The sequence below is a fragment of the Geotrypetes seraphini genome, chromosome 3 (genome assembly GCF_902459505.1).
Source record: "Geotrypetes seraphini chromosome 3, aGeoSer1.1, whole genome shotgun sequence".
NCBI classification, from domain to species: domain Eukaryota; kingdom Metazoa; phylum Chordata; class Amphibia; order Gymnophiona; family Dermophiidae; genus Geotrypetes; species Geotrypetes seraphini.
The window spans coordinates 251,623,464-251,639,336 of record NC_047086.1 but is presented as its reverse complement, the minus strand read 5'-3'; the positions used below and the strand labels follow the sequence as shown (position 1 = coordinate 251,639,336).

The 15,873-nt window shown below is 43.0% G+C and overlaps 1 protein-coding gene across 7 annotated transcripts in view; it reads right to left on the bottom strand.

The window, feature by feature from the left end:
• PDE10A (phosphodiesterase 10A) overlaps positions 1–15,873 on the bottom strand; it is a 590,210-nt gene that overhangs the window by 63,275 nt on the left and 511,062 nt on the right. For all 7 annotated transcript variants that reach the window (XM_033937273.1, XM_033937275.1, XM_033937278.1 and 4 more), the window contains one exon: positions 1,185–1,357. In XM_033937273.1, the coding sequence (XP_033793164.1) occupies positions 1,185–1,357 (173 nt within the window). The remainder of the gene's footprint in view (positions 1–1,184; positions 1,358–15,873) is intronic.

Genomic DNA, 15,873 nt, shown 5'->3' with positions numbered 1-15,873 from the left:
TGCTGCACAGGGAAGTGGGGGGGGAGGGGAAAAATGCTATTGCACAGGAAAATGGAGGGAGAGGCAATGCTGCAGCTGCTGCACAGGGAAGTAGGGAGGGAGACAGGAAGAAAGACACAGGGGCAGGGAGAGAGACAGACAGCCAAAGGGGGCCAGGGAGTGAGACAGACAGAAAGAAAGACAGCCGGAGGGAGAGAGACAGAAAAAAAAAAACAGGGGTAGGGAGAGAGACAGAAAGAAAGATAGACATATATTCTAGCACCCATTAATATAATGGGCTTAAAGACTAGTATATATATATTTTTTGTAACTTTATGTCACCCCCCTTTTTTATATGTAATATGTCTAGAGTGTCCCCTGAAGAAGGCATTTTTTTGGACCCCGAAACTGGGATCTTTGTTGGGACCACTGTTTATAATAAAGACTTTATCACTGGTTGGAAAGACTCCTTCCTTGTCTTTTTGTTTGACTGAATATATCCCAAGGTGAAGTGATCTACAATTTGCCTGTTCATCCTCCTCCCCCACCATGGAACTATCCATGCCTCCTAATTACCATAATTAACATTTCACCTCCAACTACCCCAGCCTCTCAAATTAACTTCTAAAACTACTCGTACACCCCAAAGGCTATCCCACGTACCCCGCTACCTCCAAAGCTGCCACTCTTCCTATAAGTTAAATACATATACAGAGACAATACAGTTACATATACTTGTTATCTGTAATTAGACTGTGCTATAAAAACACAATTTTAACTTTATGATTATCCCAGTCATTTGACCCTGAAACCTAAATCCCGAATTATTGAACACAATTTCTTACAACACAGTCTCACAGAGCAATAAATGTCCATTATACAGGCTGGGGGGGGGGGGGGGGAGGGAAGGATTCAACAAGGGGTGCAAATGAGGAGCACATGCTAAGATGCCCATTATACTCCCATAGCGTGCATTAAATTGGTTAGCGTTCCTTGTTGAATTCCCCCCTAAATGTAAGTTGCATTATTTTGAATGAAATAGACATTATGTTTTAACCTTTGTTTATCTTTGTCAATAGCCTCCACTTGGTTCTATTTTGTTGATATGGTAAGCCAACATCTTTTAAGTAACCACTACAGGGCTCGCCTATTTTTCTGTTCAAAATTATTTCAGATTACTGCTCTAGATACCCTCCTTTCCATACCTGTGTGCTTGGTTGTTAACATTCAGAGCTCCTGATTTATTTAGTTCCTCTAAGTGCTTCCTGTTTCCAAAGTATAGGGCGAGGTCTGTGGCAAGAATGGCTTTGCGTATGATCTCCAGCACTTGTTCGTATTCAGTAGAGCTAAGACTGGAGAATATATTGTGCTCTTCCAGCTATGAGAAAACAAGGAAATAGATAAAAAGCACAAGCTCTAATCTGCATACATTACCAGAATTAAGCAATGAGATAATCAACATATTTCAATGCCACAGAAAGACTACAGACAGGGTAGGAATGCTACACCAAATCCCATCCAGATGTTGACCTGTTCTGAGCTGAGGAATAGTCTACTTTCACGACTTCTTAACCAATGGCTCATTAGATGTTCTTATTTTTGTGATTTTCCCTTTGATCACAAATTAAAATTTGTAGATTGGCCACAATTTTAAGGTTTAGCCTTCTCTTCCTCTAAACCCCTTTATTACCAATGTATTTTGTCATTTATTTATTTATTCAATTTTCTATATCATTCTCCCAGGGGCGCTCAGAAAGGTTTACATGAATTTATTCAGGTACTCAAGCATTTTTCTCTGTCTGTCCTGGTGGGCTCACAATCTATCTAATATTCCTGGGGCAAAGGGGGATGGGGATTAAGTGACTTTCCCAGGGTCACAAGGAGCAGCATGGATCTGAATCCACAACCTCAGAGTGCTGAGGCTGTGGCTTTAACCATTGTGTCACACTCTCTCCTCTCTATGACCAACACAAAAAAAGGGCAAAATTCATAGTCTACAGCTCACCAAGTCCAATCCCACAGACAAAAAAAAGTGTGAATCATATAGTTTATCACTCAATTCTAAATAAGATTTAGATATGCTCATAGATCAGCTCTTTGCAAAGAATGACCATGAAGTTACAAAGAACTAGTGGTCATCTCTGATGCTCTAATCATGTGTTAAAATGAATGTACTCCTTGTACAACAGTGACAAGACTTGTGATATGTAGAATTAGAAGCCCCCTCTCTACCTTGCGGTGGTGATTTATCCAGATTCAAATCAAGGGTCTGATTCATGATGTTTATTTGAGCACAACTTCTTTGGAGCAATTTTATATAAAATATTAGTACTTATAGATTCCCAATAGGAGTAAAATCTGAAAACAACTTAGGAGGGAAGCCAAATCGTAATGCAACCAAACTTCAGTAGAATCAACGTAGCCACACAACCTAACCTGTACAGCAGACCTGCATGCATTTAAAACCTGATGTTGCCAATTCAAAGTAAAAGTGCATAAAGAATGATCTGACCATAGACTCGGCTTCCAAGTCACGTCAGTCAAATAAATACGAGGCTTAACCAGTTCCCTACTGGAGCCAGTGACCAAATCTATGTGGTGCCCCTTTTGTTTATACATTTTTAAGTACTATTCAGCAGATATTGACACTCTGAGAGATGAAGAAATGCTTAACAAGAAACAAAAACCTCTTCCATTGCTTTGTTGATCTCAAGAAGGCATTTCATCTTGTATAGCAGGGGTGCCCACACTTTTTTGGGCTCGCGAGCTACTTTTTAAATGACCAAGTCACAATGATCTACCAACAATAAAATTTTAAAAAAACACAACGCACACTGTACGCATAGAAAATGTTAATCATCATTACCTATTCCAGGGTTTTCAAAGAGGTCAAAGCAGATGACTCTATGCACTGTCACCTCAGTAACAACCATACAAAAGTAGACAAATACCCACCCCCTCCCTTTTTACTAAACCACGTTAGCAGTTTTTAGTGCAGGGAGCTGCGCTGAATGCCCAGCGCTGCTCTCGACACTCCTAGGCTCCCTGCGCTAAAACCTCTATTGTGGTTTAGTAAAAGGGGACCATAGTGTAAAATATAGACAGCAGATATAAATTCAGACACATTTTGATCACAAAATTTAAAATAAAATCATTTTTCCCTACCTTGTCTGGTGATTTCATGAGTCTCTGGTTGCACTTTCTTCTTCTGACTGTGCATCCAATCTTTCTTCCCTTCTTTTAGCCTGTATGCTTCTTCTCCTCCAGACCTCATTTCTTCCCCCCAACTTTTTCCTTCCTCTTCCCTGCCCTTTCTTTCTCTCTGCCTCCCTTTCATTTTTTTCTGTTTCTCTTCTTTCCTTCTGTCTCCCTGCCTGCCCTTTTTCTTTCTTTCTCCCTGCCCTCCCCCAAGCCACTGCCACTGCCATTGCCATCGGGGACCAGGACCCAAACGCCACCAATAAACAGGCCCCAGCTCTCCCTGCTTCGGCCAACCAGCATTCCTCTCCCTGACGTCAATTCTGCCATCGGGAAGAGGAAGGCTGATCAGCCCAAGATCGCGATCAACCTATTGGGGGAAATGCTGCCGGGTCCTGCCTTCGCGGAAACAGAAAGTAGGCAGGACCCGGCAGGAAGAAGAACAAATGCTTGTCTCCCGTATTAGCCCGTAGCGAACGCTTGCTTCAGGGCTCTCAACATGTGCGTGCCGGCTTCTCTTCTCTTCCCTCCGAAACCGGAAGTTATGTCCGGGGGGGGGGGGGAGGGGAGAAGGGAAGCCGGCGCGCACATGTTGAGAGCCCTGAAGCAAGCGTTCGCTATGGGCTAATGCGGGAGACAAGCATTTGTTCTTCTTCCTGCACGGGTCCTGCCTACTTTCTGTTTCCGCGAAGGCAGGACCCGGTTTTTTGTTCAGCAGCGGCAGATGACAGCTGGGCGGATCGCCCAGCTAAAAGGCCCTAGGGAGAAAGAAAACTGGAGAGGAAGGCCTGATCGGCCCCGTAGATCAGGACGGCAACACGAAGTCTATCACAGAGCCCGGGATAGGCTCCGCGATCGACTCGCGTTGCCTTCCTGAGCTACTGGTCGATCGCGATCGACGCGTTGGGCACCCCTGTTGTATAGCATGGACCATGGCATGGGACATACAGTACACCTTCTACCTATCATTTGTCCCATCTATTGGGCCATTGTGTTTACAATAGCCGTAAATGATAACAGTGAATAATACAAAACTTTGCTAAAATAATTACGATTGGAACCAGCGTAATGTAAAATTTATTACGATAGGAAAAGGTTAAGATCATAAGTGTTTGAGGTTTGTGCGGTTAAGGCTGAGCTTACAGCAATGGGGCAGGGACAGGGACAGCAACAAAACTTGCGGGGATGGGAAAATTGAGTTCCTGCAGGGAAGAGGAAATATTTGTCCCCGTGCCATTCTCTAATTTGTACCAAATGTCAGAGATTTATATTTATTTATTTATATTCTGCATATCCTACAATTCTAAGAGGATTATAAATTATTAAGGTACGCAAGCATTTTTCCTTATCTGTCCTAGCGGGCTCACACTCTATCTAATGTACCTGGGGCACTGGGGGATTAAATGACTTGCCCAGGGTCATAAGGAGCAGTGTGGGATTTGAACCCACAACCCCAGGGTGCTGGGGCTGTAGCTCTAACCACTGAATAAGATTAAAATGATGTTGCTGATTAATGACAGGTGCTCACAGAAGGTGAAATGTTGGAATTTATAGACTAATTTGTATACCTGGGAAGAATGGTAACCAAATACGATAACAGTAGCAAGGAAATATGAAGAAGGATCAGAATAGAGAATAAGACTTTTGTGAGCCTGCCTATGATACGGAAAAGTAAGAACAATACCACAATAACCAAACTGTGAGTTCCAGATATCTATATTGCTCTACAGATGCGAGTCCTGGACTATATAAAAAGAATGGTCACACTGAAGTTGAATACATTTGAAATGAAGTGCTATAGGAAAATAAGAACATAACAATTGATTTTATATTCCGCAGTAAGCCTTATAGTTCCACATGGATAACAAAAACAGAATCTGCTCATAACCAGGACTCATTAACACGAAAGAATATTATAATATCGAGTACAGTGCATCAGAACTTATAAACACACTCTTATATCACAAGCAAAGTCTATCCCCCTCTTTTACAAAGGTGTGCTAAGTATTTTAGTGCGCGCTAACTGATTTAGCACGCATTAATTGATGTAGCATGCGCTAAATGCTAACATGCCCATTATAGTCTATGGACGAATTAGCGCTCGCTAAATTGGCTACCGCACCTTAGTAAAAGAACCCATAAGTCTGATCCAGTAAAAATTTCTGAAACAAATGTTTTAATCTGATGCCTAAATTCCCTAAAGTCTTTAGCATACAACAACATATCAGAAATGTCCTTACCTAATATCTTGCAGCTTGAAAAGAGAACAGTTTATACACCTGATAAAGTCTCTTCCTACCTTTGACTGAAGGGAAGGCAAATGGATTAATAATGTTCCTTGAGGATCTACTAGAAGTTGTAAATGGAAAATGATTGACAAGATAAAATGGAGTAATTCCATGCAATACTTTGTACAATAAGCATAAGAATTTAAACAAAATTTTGGCTTGTATTGGAAGCCAATGAATTTTAATGTAAAGGGAAGAAATTCTATCCAACTTTCTCAGAGAATAATTAAACATCAAGCTGTGTTCTGAGCTGTTTGCAACATTTCATCAATTGAAACAAACAGCCCAAGTAGACAACATTACAATAGTCTAACAGACAACAAATTCACTAGTGGTTGCAAAGGAAGTTTGGAATCAAAAAGTAAGCCCAAAATTGTGCTTTGGAAATAGGAAGCACTTAAAGGAGCTGCATCAATTGAAGAATAAATTGGAGGAATATGGTGAGCAACAGAGGATTTGCACAGGAAAGTAATGGTGGCAAACAAGATCACTGTAAGGAACTGGTGATGTAGTATAATGTAAGATGAGAGACTGATAAAAACAGTGATGCTTAGAACTAGTGCTGCCCGATTCACGATTTGAATCGGTTCACTGATTCACTGTGGGTAAATCGATTTGAATCGATTTAAAACAAAACAAAACAAAACAAAAATCAGCCTCCTGATTCGGTAACTGACCCTCCCCCCTCCCCCCCTAAAGCAGAGGCGGCAGCGTTGCCTCTTGTTGGCCAACCGCTGCTGTCCCTGCTTTAGAGGCGAGGGGGGAGGATAAGTCAGGAAGTGTTGGTGTCCGGCTTCCCCTCTGGCCCTGCCGCTGGTGTCCTGCTCTGGCCTCCTGCACACCATTTACCTAATATCAGCAGCCTGCAGAGAAGATCGCCGGTGCTAGCGATCTATGCAAACTGCCATAGGTCTTCAGAGCTGTTCCCTCTGCCGCGGTCCCGCCCCCTCCTCTGATGTCAGCACTGAAGACCTATAGCAGCTTGCAAAGATCGCTAGCACCGGCAATCTTTTCTGCAGGCTACTATTAGGTAAATGGTGCGCGGGAGGCCAGGGGGAAAACGCAGGCCTTCTGGGGGGGGAGGTGCAGGCCTTCAGGGATGGTTGCACAGGCCTTCAGGAGGAACAGGCAGGCCTTCATGGGTGGGATGTAGGCCTTTGGGGGGGGGGGATGCAGAGCTTCAGGGCAGACAGATCTTCAGGGGAGGGGGGCCCTGGTGTAGAAGTACACGGAGAGAGGGAAGGAAGAGGGGTTCAAAGAGACGTGCCTATGCCAGACTTTGGGAGGGAAGAAATAATGGGTCTAAAAACAGAGGAGAGGCAGAAAGATGGTGGACAATGGGATTTAGGGAGGGAAGGAACAGAAAGAGAGAGAAGTTGGACACAAGGGATGGTGTGGAGGGGGGATAGATATACTGGATAGGAGGGTAGTTGGTAAAAACATAAGGAGAGATAGTGGACCCTAGAGTGGTGGGGAAGGAGGGAGAGATGCTGGATGAAAGGGTAGTTGAGAAAAGGTGGATCTGTGGATGGAGACGAAAAAAAGGAAAGATATCAGACCTCTGAGTGAGGGAAGGGAAACGGAAGGGAAGACAGAGATAGAAGATGGATGGTTAGCACAGAGAAAGAAGAAAGAAGAAGAACCTGGCAAGCAAGTTATCAGAAGACAACCAGAGCCTGGGACCAACAAGATTTGAATAATGACCAGACAACAAAAGGTAGAAAAAATAATTTTGTTTTCTGTTTTGTGAATACAATATGTCAGATTTGAAATGTGTATCCTGACAGAGCTGGTGTTAGACCGCAAACGTGAGCTAGAATTAAACAGAGAGAGGAAAAGTCATTTTTGTTTGTTTATTTTGTTTACACCACAGCGCCAGTGTGGTTAGGAGAAGGCAAAGGAGGTGAAGAGACTGTGTAGTCTTTTCCTCTGTAAACTGCTCTGAACTGCTTGTGGTATTTGCGGTACCAGTGAGGAACACTGAAAGAAGAATGATAGCTAGAAGTGGACTGGACAAGACTGGCCATCCAAAGTGCTGTACATATGGCTCACGACTGGAAATGATTTTGGGCAAAAAGGATGGTTCCCACTACTGGTTCTGCTAGTCTTTGTGGTTCACATTCACACATTTCCTTTGTAACTATATATACTTTCCTTAATCTTGCATATATCTGTTGATAAACTTACATTTTCACACTAGGACCCCTGAGGAAGGAGTGTTTTTCGAAACACGGACCATGTAGGGTCCCGGTTTATAACCCAATTGGACCATATATTTTGGATACAAACTGTTTATTGATAAAGTACTGTTCATCAATTAAAAACTTGGCATCTTGTACATCATCTCTGCAGTCTCATTTCATAAAACATATTTTTAAGGCTTTATTGCAGTGCTGCCCACAGGGATGCTAAGCCAATCTGGTTTTCGAGGTTACATGCAATAAACATTCATAAGATATGCTTACTTCTAACAGAGGCTGTGCATGCAAAACTCTCTCATATGCATATCCAGTATAGACATTCATGAAAATTCAACTAGTTAGGTGCCTTCTATTAAGCAAACAGTGGAGATGTTCATAGAAAAGAGAGGATGAATTCCCAGGACTACTTCATCATTCCCTTGGACATGCTTCAACTTTTTTCCCCCCCCCCTGAAAATGGTAGCAGAAAAATAAAGCAGCTGCCACTTAAAAGGACAGGCTTGAAAGGGATCTAAAGGAGTATCTAGAGTTACCCAGCTAACTCTCTCATGGAGATGGAATCTAGATCGCTCAGGATGAAAATTATACCCCTTAAAGTGGCTAAATCTATTCCCTCCAAAAATAAGCAATCATGGGGTAGAGAAGGGCTAGGAAGGGAAAATGCACATATAGATTTGATATTCACTGCTGAAAAAACAAGTTTCCATTTGGAAAATTAGCCACAGAGTCAGGTAGGTACAATAGTTACTAGCACCTGTGTAGGATACTGGTTTCCTGAAGCTAAGCTACTTGATCTCTACAAAAATGCATCACATAAATGTCTTCCATTAAGTGCTCCAACCCATAAGCTGCTCTGCACTAGAGTCGACATATCCCTCCAGAATGCTCCAGTCAAAATGAATTGCAAGTGATAAAACTAAATAAAGTCAGGACACCAGTTCTTTAAAATAGAATTTGCTCCAGTTTCAGATGATGGAACTCAAAGCCTGGCACCTTAGGAAAAGTGTGGGAGAGAAAATTATAAAATGCAGTCTTGCTGTTTGTATTAGCAGGTCAGTTAGAAAAATTTATTTTAAGAACATGAGGCCATAAGAATAGCCTTACTGAGTCAGACCAATAGTTCATCTAACCCAGTATCCCGTCTTCACGGTGGCCAAGCCAGGTCACAAGTACAGTACCAGGCAAAAACCCAAATAGTATCAACATTCCATGCTACTAATCCAGGGCAAGCAGTGGTTTTCCCCATGTCTTTCTTAATAGCAGGCTATGGACTTTTCCTCCAGAAACTTGTCCAAACCGTTTTTAAAGCCAGATACAGTAATCGCTTTTATCACATCCTCTGGCAATGCATATTAGAGCTTAACTATTCTCTGAGTGAAAAAATTTTCCCTCCTATTGGTTTTAAAAGTATTTCCCTATAACTTCATCGAGTGTCCCCTAGTCTGTAATTTTTGGTGTAGTAAAAAAAAAATAAAAATAAATCGATCTACTAAGGATTTTGTAGACTTCAATCATATCTCCCCCTCAGCCATCTCTTTTCCAAGCTGAAGATCCCTAACCTACCGAGCTCTATGACCATGGAGATGGCGCGGTATACAAACCTAAGATTTAGTTTAGTTTAGTTTAGTTTAACCTCTAGTCTTTTTGCATATGAGAGGAGTTCCATCCCCTTTATCATCTTGGTTGCTCTTTGAACCTTTTTTAGTTCCGCTTTATGTTTTGTGAGATAAGGAAACCAGAACTGAACGCAATAATCAAGGTGAGGCTGTACCATTGAGCGATACAGAGGCATTATAACATTCTTAGTCTTGTTTAGCATCCCTTTTCTACTAATACCTAGAATCTTACTTGCTTTTATGGCTGCCACTGCACATCATAAGGAAGATTTCAGTGTATTGTCTCCAATGACACCCAGATCTTTTCTTGGACGTTGACCCCTATGTTGGATCTTAGCATCTGGTAACTATGGTTTGCGTTATGCATCACTTTGCATTTGTCCATATTAAATTACATCTATCATTTGGACGCCCAGTCTACCAACTTCCTAAGGTCTGGCTGCAATTTTTCAAAGTCTGCATGCATTTTAACAACTTTGAACAGTTTAGTATCGTCATTGAACAGTTTAGCAAATTTAATCATCTCACTCATCATTCCAATTTCCAGATCATTTATAAATAAGTTAAATAGCACTGGTCCCAGTAAAGATCCTTGTGGCATTCTACTATTAGCCCCTCCATTAAGAAAAATGGCCATTTAACCCCACCCTCTATTTTCTGTCTGATAACCAATTCTTAACCCACAACTGAAATTGACTCCTATCCCATGATTCTAATTTTCTCAGGAGCCTCTCATGAGGAACTTTGTCTAAAGCTTTCTGAAAATCTAGATATGCTACATCAACTGGCTCACCTGAAAGGAGCGATAAAAATGGCTACGGACCTTTATGTGAAGAAAATAAATAAAAACAAGAGAAAAAGGAAGCCGATATGGTTCTCCAAACTAGAGGCGGAGAAAATAAAGATGAAAGAGTTGGCGTTCGTGAAATATAAAAAAAACCAAAAAGAGGAGTGCAGAAAGGACTACAGGATGAAACTGAAAGAAGCCAAGAGAGAGATACGTCTGGCGGAAGAACAAATGGCTAAAAATCTAAAAAAGGGAGACAAAAAATTTTTCTGATATATTAGTGAAAGGAGGAAGATGAAAAATGGAATTGCTAAACTAAAAGATGCTGGGAACCGATATGTGGAGAGTGATGAGGAAAAAGCAAATGTGCTAAACAAATACTTCTGTTCTGTGTTCAAAGAAGAAAATCCTGGAGAAGGACCGAGATGTCTGGCAAACTTACACGAGAAAATGGAGTAGATTCTTTGCCGTTCATGGAGGAGAGTGTTTATGAGCAACTTGAAAAACTGAAGATGGACAAAATGATGGGACCAGACGGAATCTATCCCAGGATACTGAGGGAGCTCTGAGAGGTTCTGGCGGGTCCTATTAAAGACTTGTTCATCAAATCTCTGGAGATGGGAGTGGTTCCCGGTGATTGGAGGAGAGCGGATATGCTCCCTATTCACAAAAGTGGTCACAGGGATGAAGTGGGAAACTACAGGCCGGTGAGCCTCACTTCAGTTGTTGGAAAAATAATGGAAGTGTTGCTGAAAGAAAGGATAGTGTACTTCCTTGAATCTAATGGGTTACAGGATCCGAGGCAACATGGCTTTACAAAAGATAAATCGTGCCAATTGAACCTGATTGAATTTTTTGATTGGGTGACCAGAGAGCTGGATTGAGGACATATGCTAGATGTCATTTACTTAGATTTTAGCAAAGCCTTTGATACGGTTCTTCATAGGAGGCTGTTGAACAAACTTGAAGGGCTGAAGTTAGGTCCCAAAGTGGTGAATTGGGTTAGAAACTGGTTGTCGGACAGACACCAGAGGGTGGTGGTTAATGGAAGTCGCTCGGAGGAAGGAAAGGTGAGTAGTGGAGTCCCTCAGGGTTCGGTGCTGGGGCCAATCGTGTTCAATATGTTTATGAGTGAAATTGCTGAAGGGTTAGAAGGAAAAGTGTGCCTTTTTGCAGATACCAAGATTTGTAACAGAGTAGACACCGAAGAGGGAGTGGAAAATATGAAAAAGGATCTGCAAAAGTTAGAGGAATGGTCTAATGCCTGGCAACTAAAATTCAATGCAAAGAAATTCAGAGTAATGCATTTGGGGATTAATAATCGGAAGGAGCCGTATATGCTGGGAGGTGAGAAGCTGATATGCACGGAGGGGGAGAGGGACCTTGGGGTGATAGTGTCCGAAGATCTAAAGGCGAAAAAACAGTGTGACAAGGCGGTGGCTGTTGCCAGAAGGATGCTGGGCTGTATAAAGAGAAGCATAGCCAGTAGAAGGAAGAAGGTGTTGATGCCCCTGTACAGGTCATTGGTGAGGCCTCACTTGGAGTATTGTGTTCAGTTTTGGAGACCATATCTAGCGAAGGATAAGAACATAAGCAATGCCTCTGCTGGGTCAGACCTGAAGTCCATTGTGCCCAGCAGTCCGCTCATGCGGCGGCCTAACAGGTCCAGGACCTGTGCAGTAATCCTCTATCTATATCCCTCTATCCCCTTTTCCAGCAGGAAATTGTCCAATCCTATCTTGAACCCCAGTACCGTATTCTGCCCTATTACGCTCTCTGGAAGCGCATTCCAGGTGTTCACCACACGTTGGGTAAAGAAGAAATTCCTAGCATTCATTTTGAATCTGTCGCCTTTCAACTTTTCTGAATGCTCTCTTGTTCTTTTATTATTCGAAAGTTTGAAGAATCTGTCCCTCTCTACTCTCTCTATGCCCTTCATGATCTTATAAGTCTCTATCATATCCCCTCTAAGACTTGAAGCGATCCAGAGGAGGGTGACGAAATGATATGAGGGAGACTGGAAGCCCTGAATATGTATACCCTAGGGGAAAGGAAAGACAGGGGAGATATGAGTCAGACGTTCAAATACTTGAAGGGTATTAACGTAGAACAAAATATTTTCCACAGAAAGGAAAATGGTAAAACCAGAGGACATAATTTGAGGTTGAGGGGTGGTAGATTCAAGAGCAATGTTAGGAAATTCTACCTCACGGAGAGGGTGGTGGATGCCTGGAATGCGCTCCCGAGAGAGGCGGTGGAGAGGAAAACGGTGACTGAGTTCAAAGAAGTGTGGGATGAACCCAGAGGATCTAGAATCAGAAAATAATATTAAATATTGAACTAAGGCCAGTACTGAGCAGACTTGCATGGTCTGTATATGGCCTTTTTGGGAGAGGATGGGCTGAAGAGGGCTTCAATGGCTGGGAGGGTGTAGATGGGCTGGAGTAGGTTTTGATGGAGATTTCAGCAGTTGGAACCCAAGCACAATACCGGGTAGAGCTTTGGATTCTTGCCCAGAAATAGCTAAGAAGAAAAAAATTTAAAAAATTCAGACTGGATGGACCATTCGGGTCTTTATCTGCCATCATCTACTATGTTACTATGTTTTATCCACAATGTTTATTCACACCTTCAAAGAGGTCAAGCAAATTGGTGAAGCAAGACCTCCCTTGGCTGAACCCATGCTGACTCTGCCCCATTAAATGTTTGTCTTCATGTTCTACAACTTTATTTTTTAGAATTGTTTCCACTATTTTGCCTGGCACTGAAGTCAGGCTTACAGGTCTGTAATTTCCCAGATTTATTAACTACCTTTATGAAGAGATTCACCCAAGGCTTTAACTCAGGGATCAGGAACCTATGGCTCGCGAGTCAGATGTGGCTCTTTTGATGGCTGCATAAGGCTCGCTGCCAACGTGACACTCTGACTTCTGGGGGCGGAGCCAAGGAGAGCGGCCGCATACACTACGAGCTCCTCTGCTGCAGCGGAGAAAAATCTTCTCCAAGACGTGTACTGCAGCAGAGGACACCGAGCAGACCTACCCAGACCATCGGGGACATTCTTCCGGTCATCCTGAAGTGGGAGTCACTGACACAAAGCTGGATCAGATCTGAGCCAGGACGGGGACAGCGGCGGCCATCTTCTGATGCTCTGCACAGTGTGGCACCTCCCCCAGCTGCAGATTCTAGCCTGGACCGCAGCAAGCTATACCAGTGAAAGGGACAAGTTGTGAGTGTGCCTACTACATTTGTTATTGCTCCAGATCCCTCCCTAATCTCCCCAGTGTCCCTCTGTGACTATATGAATGCATGGGAAAGATCCTTGGCTGGGGCTTGATTGATGCATGCTGGGAAAGAAGAACACGTCTTCTTTTCGCCAAGCGCAGGCCATGCCCTCCTCTGCATCGCATCAGGCATCCTTGGGACCCACCCTACCTTGCCCCGCAGCCGAACGGGCCTGAAGCCGCATCATCCTTCACAGGCAGCCCCAAATCGAGGCCCCGGCTTCCCATCCCACTAGCTACACCTGCAATTGGGTACCCTACCTTCATTACCTCTGCCCTGCCCCACAGACCACTACCTGGGGTGGTATCCTCCTCACCTCAGTCAGCTAGCTAATTGCAGAAACCCTTTTATTGAAGAAGATGGCTAAAAGAAAAAAGATGAGGGGTATCGTACTTTTCAGCAGGAATGGACAGAGGAATTCACCTTTGTGGAGAGAGAAGGTTCTGCAGTGTGTCTAGTGTGCAATGATAAAATTGAATCGATGAAACGGTCACATATAAAGCGGCACTTCGACACACGTCATACTACATTTGCATTGAAATATCCTGTGGAGGACAGCAGGAAGAAAGCATGTCAAGAGCTATTGTGCAGAGTACACGCTAGTCAGCAGCAACTCTGTGTTTGGACCCAACAAGGTGACTGGAATTCGGCTAGCTCTGCTGGTGCTTTAGCAATTGTGAGAAACGGAAAGCCATTCACGATGGGAAGTATGCCAAAACATTCATGCTTGATGTTGCCAATTAACTTTTTGACGACTTTTCGGATAAAGACAAGATAATCAAACGAATAAAAGACATGCCTCTGTCGGCAAGAACTGTTCATGATCGTACCATCATGATGGCAAATCAAATTGAGGCAACACAAGTGAAGGACATAAATGCAGCACCATTATTTTCTCTCGCTTTGGATGAGTCGACAGACATAAGCCATTTATCCCAGTTCAGTGTGATTGCAAGGTATGCTGTCGGTGACACACTACGTGAGGAAAGTCTTGCTGTTTTGCCTATGAAAGGGACAACAAGAGGGGAGGATTTATTCAAGTCTTTCACTGAGCTCGCTAAAGAACAAAATCTGTAGATGGATAAACTTATTTCGGTGTGTACTGATGGTGCTTCGTGCATGGTGGGGAAAAACAGAGGATTCGTAGCGCTTCTTCGTGAACATGAAAAGAGACCCATCCTAAGTTTTCACTGCATCCTACATCAGGAGGTGCTTTGTGCTCAGATGTGTGGCGAGCAGCTTGGTGAGGTGATGTCGCTGGTCATTCAGGTGGTCAACTTATTGTTGCCCGAGCTTTAAATGATCGCCAGTTTAAAACACTGCTGGATGAAGTTGGGAATAAATATCCTGGTCTGCTTCTGCACAACAATGTGCGTTGGTTGTCAAGAGGGAAGGTGTTCAGCCATTTCGCAGCTTGTCTGAGCGAAATGCGGACTTTTCTTAAGATGAAAAACGTTGAGCATCCTGAGTTAGCTAACACTGAGTGGTTCCTGAAGTTCTACTATCTCGTGGACATAACTGAACATCTGAACCAGCTCAATGTGAAAATGCAAGGCGTTGGAAATACAGTCTTATCCCTTCAACAAGCAGTGTTTGCATTTGAAAACAAGCTAGAACTCTTCATCGCCAACATTGAAACAGGTCGTTTACTACACTTTGAAAAACTGGAAGAGTTTAAAGATGCATGCACAGCAAGTGACCCTGCTCAACATCTTGATCTTCAGCAGCTAGCGGGCTTCACATCTAATCTCCTACAGTCATTCAAAGCGCGCTTTGGAGAATTTCGTGAGCACGCTCGTCTTTTTAAGTTCATCACCCATCCACACGAGTGCGCAGTGGACAGCGCCGACCTGAGTTACATCCCTGGTGTCTCCGTCAGAGATTCTGAGCTCCAAGCTGTTGACCTGAAGGCCTCAGACATGTGGGTGAATAAGTTCAAGTCAATAAGTTCAAGTCACTGAATGAAGATTCGGAAATACTTGCATGACAGCAAGCAGAGTTGGCGAGCAAACACAAGTGGGGAGAAATGAAAAAACTTCAACCCGCAGACCAGCTGATTGTCAAAACTTGGAACGCGCTTCCCGTCTCATATCACACACTGCAGCGTGTGAGTATTGCTGTACTGACAATGTTTGGCTCTACGTATGCATGTGAACAGTCTTTCTCACATCTAAAGAACATTAAAACCAACCTAAGATCACGTTTAACAGATGGAAGTCTCAACGCCTGCATGAAACTTAATCTCACCATGTATCAACCAGACTACAAAGCCATCAGCAAAACCATGCAGCACCAGAAGTCGCATTAATGGTAAGAACTACTTTATTCATCATTGGTTAGCAACAGCATAACAACGTTATTAAAAAGAATTCAGAGACTTATTGTACTTTAAAAGTGTTGGTCTTACATAAAGCACACATTTACTTGTATTTAGTTTTAAACATATTGTATGGCTCTCACGGAATTACATTTTGAAATATGTCATGTTTATGGCTCTCTCAGCCAAAAAGGTTCCTGAC